The sequence below is a fragment of the Coenobita brevimanus genome, chromosome 12 (assembly GCF_032717465.1).
Source record: "Coenobita brevimanus isolate Jiangsu-jjx chromosome 12, ASM3271746v2, whole genome shotgun sequence".
In the NCBI taxonomy this organism is placed as follows: domain Eukaryota; kingdom Metazoa; phylum Arthropoda; class Malacostraca; order Decapoda; family Coenobitidae; genus Coenobita; species Coenobita brevimanus.
This window is the reverse complement of record NC_136965.1, coordinates 17,278,403-17,283,760: the sequence shown is the minus strand read 5'-3', so window position 1 is coordinate 17,283,760 and position 5,358 is coordinate 17,278,403. Positions and strand designations below refer to the sequence as shown.

Below are 5,358 nucleotides of genomic sequence, written 5' to 3'. Positions count from 1 at the left end.
CATAGGGGCTTTGGCTTGGGCAGGAGGGGGAGAATTAGTAGGAGTTTAAAGGGACAAGACACGCGATGCAATCTTACCGCCTGGCTGCTTGGAAGAGACTGAGGTTTCTCGCTACGTGCTGGGCCCTGTGAAGCAGCTCAGTGTTGTCAATGCCTTACCATGAGAAAGCATGGCGCTCGCTAGAACGCATCAAAATTTGACACAAATTGGCCAGAAACTTAATTTTGGGCAAAAATTTTTTTGCTTAGGAATGCGATTCGTGTGACTGCTTTTTTGGAATGATCCAAATGGAATGCGAATCGCGTGACTGTGCCTGAGAGGGTTAATAAGACAAAGAGACAACATTTTTTCTTTACGTATTTTTATACACATTTCCATATGTCTTTTATTGCTCAGCTAATTGCATAACCATAAAATGAATCAGAACCTTTTTTTTTTTTTTTTTTTAACAGCATAAATGAGCTCCATGCAAAATTAGGGTTCACAGGACGGTGTTATTAAGTTGATGGAGATGCTGGTCTAATGGCAGCTATTGTTCCAGGTTCACAGCTGGAGTCAGAGCAGTCAAGCATTTGTAAACACTGTCGTCATCAGGGTGCTGCCTGAGTAATGGATGATAAGTACAAAACAGGACTGAGGGCACATCTTATGTTGTGTTAGCACATCCAGCAAGAGGCACTTCAGCCAACAACTTATGGGTTATTATCCATGTAGTGTCCTGTGGAAACTTTGTTTTTTCCCACATGAGCTGATTCTGGATGATTTACACGGTTTGGTATCATTTGCAGTATCTGTTGCTGCAGAGACAATAGGTAACAGCTGTTGAAATAAGGAAGACATTAGTAATATCAGTCTGAATTGACAGCTTGACTAAGCAGTGATGGCATGTATGCTTAAAGTTATGGTTCAGAAGCATTCACGTGTTAGCAGTATTTAATCCTTTCGCCATGTTAGGTGACTGTGGTCGCCCTACTAAGTATTCTTCATGACGTGTCGGGCAATCACAGTCCACAGCTGTAAAAACACATTTCCATCCACACATCTGTTATTTTTATATGAGTACAGTAAGTTTTTATTCCTTTTATGTGCCAAGAAACAGTATACATGCGTCTAGTGTATATATATATACAAGTGAAAAACCTTGCATGAAGTAAATATAATGTCATTATAGCAAAATTAGAGAATAGCACAAATTAATTATTTTTTGCATTTTTTCTCTGAAAATTATAATGTTCTCGATCAAATACGGTCAGTTTTGATTTCTCTTTATGCGCCAACAAACAGTGTACATGTGTCTAGTGCAGATATATAAGTGAAAAACCTTGCTTGACATAATCTCGTCATTATTGCAAAATTACATGGTAGCAAAAGTTAATTACTTTCACTTTTTTTTTCTCTCTAGAGAATTAAAAGTTTTTTTGTAGAGAAAGGTGCATTTTTTACCATTATCACACTAAAAAAAATGAGAACTTCACTGTCTTTTCCCAGCGGAAAAGTAACAACAAAGTTATATTTAGCACATTAATTTTTTAGGGACTCAGGCCACAACAAGGGGAATGACTGAGAAATGATAGGTCGCGGCCAGAGGGTTAAAGGAATAATAGCCTGTGCAGAAATTATGGCTTTTTTAATGTAATTACAATTATTATCCAGTAATAGTGATGAATTTTTGATGATTATTGTTCATTGTAATGACAGCATCTTATGAGCATTGGTACAGTGAAGGTAAGTCATCTTATTGGTGTAGATTAACACCAAGGTAGAGTAATTGAAGTATGGTGGAAGTTGTGACAGGTGGAAGGAATGATATAATGGAGGTGGTAAAGGAAGAACCAAATGTAAAGTTAGAGTGTGAGATGAGCAATAAAATAATGGAAGTGGTAAAGGAAGAACCAGATGTTAATTTAGAATGTGAGATGGGTGACAAATTAATGGAAGTGGTAAAGGAAGAACCAGATTTAAAGTTGGAGTGTGAGGTAGGTGACAAAATGTTCATCAGTGACAATGAGACTGTCCTGGACACAGTGTCGTCAGCAGAAGTTAAGCAGTTTAGTTTTAAGTGTGATGAATGTGGTAAACGATTTACACAGAAGGATGGTCTCACCAAACACCTATTAATTCATTCAGGAGTGAAGAATTTCAAGTGTGATGAATGTGGTAAACTATATGCACATAAGAGTGATCTCACCAGACACCTATTAATTCATTCAGGAGTGAAGAGTTTCAAGTGTGATCAATGTGGTAAACTATTTGCACGTAAGAGTATTCTCACCAGACACCTATTAAGTCATTCAGGAGTGAAGAATTTCAGGTGTGATGAATGTGGTAAACTATTTGTACTGAAGGATGGTCTCACCAAACACCTATTAATTCATTCAGGAGTGAAGAAGTTCAAGTGTGATGAATGTGGTAAGCTATTTGCGCAGAGCGATGGTCTCGCCTATCACATGTTAATGCATTCAGGAGTGAAGAATTTTAAGTGTGATGCATGTGGTAAACTATTTGCACGTAAGAGTGAGCTCACTAAACACCTATTAATTCATTCAGGAGTGAAGAATTTCAAGTGTGATGAATGTGGTGAACTATTTGCACATAAGTGTGATCTCACCAAACACCTATTAATTCATTCAGGAGTGAAGAATTTCAAGTGTGATGAATGTGGTAAACTGTTTTCTCAGAAAAGTAATCTAACTCAACATCTATTAATTCATTCAGAAGTAAAGAATTTCAGTTGTGGTGAATGTGGTAAACTATTTGCACGAAAGAGTAATCTCACTCGTCACAAATTCATTCACTCAGGAGTGAAGAATTTTAAGTGTGATGAATGTGGTAAACTATTTGCAGTTAAGAATGATCTCACCAAACACGTATTAATTCATTCAGGGGTGAAGAATTTCAAGTGTGATGAATGTGGTAAACTATTTGCACGTAAGTGTGATCTCCCCAAACACTTATTACTTCATTCAAGAGCGAAGAATTTCTAGTGTGATGAATGTGGTAAACTATTTGCATGTAAGAATGATCTCACCAAACACGTATTAATTCATTCAGGAGTGAACGATTTCAAGTGTGATGAATGTGGTAAACTATTTGCACGTAATTGTTATCTCACCAAACACTTATTACTTCATTCAAGTGTGATGAATGATGTAAACTGTTTGCTCAGAAATGTTATCTTACTCATCATCTATTCATTCAGGGGTGAAGAATTTCAAGTGTGATGAATGTGGTAAACTATTTGCGCAGAAAGCTTATCTCACCAAACACCTATTAATTCATTCAGGAGTGAAGAATTTCAAGTGTGATGAATGTGGTGAAATATTTGCATACCACGTTGAGTACACCGCTCCCCGTCCGATCAGCGAAGTTAAGCAATGTTGGGTCTGGTTAGTACTTGGATGGGTGACCGCCTGGGAACACCAGATGCTGTTGGCGTTCTCCCTACGTGTCAAGTGGGGTTGGTGGAGGATTAGTGCCCCTCCCTGTAAAACAATTAACTCTAAGCTTTGGCCACCCCATTTGGGATACATGGCATCCGGCAATGAATGAAAATGAAAGAGTGAGGTCACCAGACACCTATTAATTCATTCAGGAGTGAAGAATTTCAAGTGTGATGAAAGTGGTAAATGATTCACAGGGAAGACAAATCTCACCAAACACCTAATAACTCATTCAGGAGTGAAGAATTTCAAGTGTGATGCATGTGGTAAACTAATTGCATAGAAGATTGGTCTCAACAAACACCTATTATTCATTCAAGAGTGAAGATTTTCAAGTATGATGAATGTGGTAAACATTTTGGTAGAAAAACTCATCTCACTAAAACACCTATTAAATCATTGTAGAGGGAAGAGTTTCTAGTGTGCTGAACCAGTCACGTCCCGAGGTTTTCCGCACCTCTGACATCCCCCAGTCCCGAGGTATTTTCAAAAAAAAATTTTTGGCTAAAACCTCTGCTTTTGGTGAGAAACATCGAAAATTTATAGAGAAATCGCTCACCTGAGGCTTAAAATATTCAGTCCAGGTAGGAGTTCCTCCTTACCTGACTGGGTTTTCTACATGCTGGCACCAAAGAAAACGAGTTCTGTGGGAGGGTAACTATTTTATCCACTCATAAACGGTATTTATTTATTTATTTACTTGGTACGAATTTATATGTAGTATGAGAGTATATTGGTTTTCAGGCAGTAATATAGGCATTATAAGCATTGTTTCACTCACTAACTAATCACCATTCATGACCTTTTTTTCCCATATTACTTGATCATCATTTCTGACTGTTTCTTCCTTTAATGCTATGTAAACCTTGTCCTCCACATTGTCATCGATTGGGGAATCACTCTGGCCCTGAATGTCTTCATTGGCCAGGTCACTGGTAACAGAAGTATTGCCGAGACAATGGCGTAAGGGGGGGAGGGGGGAGGTTATGCGGTGTAAGGCATTGTCCCTGCTTGGCATCTTGTAGAGGAATAGAGGAAGGTGTCCCATGTATAGATACGAAAAATCACGCGCGAAAATTGAAAATTGTGCAAATTAGGGACCTTGCAATTGCACGACGTACCGGTACGTCACTGGGACTGACAAATGCAAATCGTTGCAACGTACCCATACGTCGACGGGACGGGGCGGGTTAATGTGATAAACAGTTGACTCAGTTGATGTCATCCAACACTTTAATTCATTAAGGAGTGAAGAAATTCAAGTGTGATGAATGGAGTAAACAGTTTTATTATAGGTTCTCTCCAGTATCAGTTCAGGAGTGAAAACGTTTGAAATGTGATGACTGGAAAACAACATAGAAAAAAATCCTTATTCACTTAGCACCTGACAGTTCATTCAGGTGTGAAAACAATTATATAGTTATGATAAATGTGACAAAGCTTGAAGAAGAAATTGCTGTTGTTGTGGGGGGGGCTTCGGAGATGTCGATTGGGTCTTGACGAGTGGGGGAGCTATGGTGGGGTCTCCACTCTGCCCTCTCCCCTCTCCTTGGGTCCCTGTCACTGCCTCAACTAATTTTGCGAGGCTCTTTTTCTTACTCTATTGCTTCTTCCTTTTCCCCTATCATCGCCAAATAGTGGAGGCTTTTGGTGATGATACTAGTCTCTGCCCCTTTTGTCATTCTGGGCAAGACTGCTTCCTCCCCACGTGTTTGCCGTGCATGGTGACCCGTTTATTGCTTGTGCCCCTCTATCTGGGAATTGAGTCCACCATGGGGCAGGGTGCAGTTCCCTGTGGTTGGCAACATGCTCCTTTGGTAGGTGGGTTGGGGTAACATGGGTGGTCCAGTATGGACCTGTTAGGCAAATCGCCTGGCCGTGTATTGGCTCAGTCAACCTCGGCTAGGGTCAAGCGGGC

General features: G+C 39.6%; 1 protein-coding gene and 1 pseudogene across 1 annotated transcript; both read left to right on the top strand.

Moving 5' to 3' along the window:
* The first annotated feature begins 1,775 nt into the window (after positions 1-1,775).
* On the top strand, positions 1,776-2,984 carry LOC145412955 (uncharacterized). Its single transcript, XM_080282779.1, has one exon. It carries the CDS (start codon positions 1,776-1,778, stop codon positions 2,982-2,984), a length of 1,209 nt encoding a protein of 402 aa, XP_080138905.1.
* Positions 2,985-3,320: 336 nt separating this feature from the next.
* On the top strand, positions 3,321-3,432 carry LOC145414110 (5S ribosomal RNA; annotated as a pseudogene).
* The last annotated feature ends 1,926 nt before the right edge of the window (positions 3,433-5,358 follow it).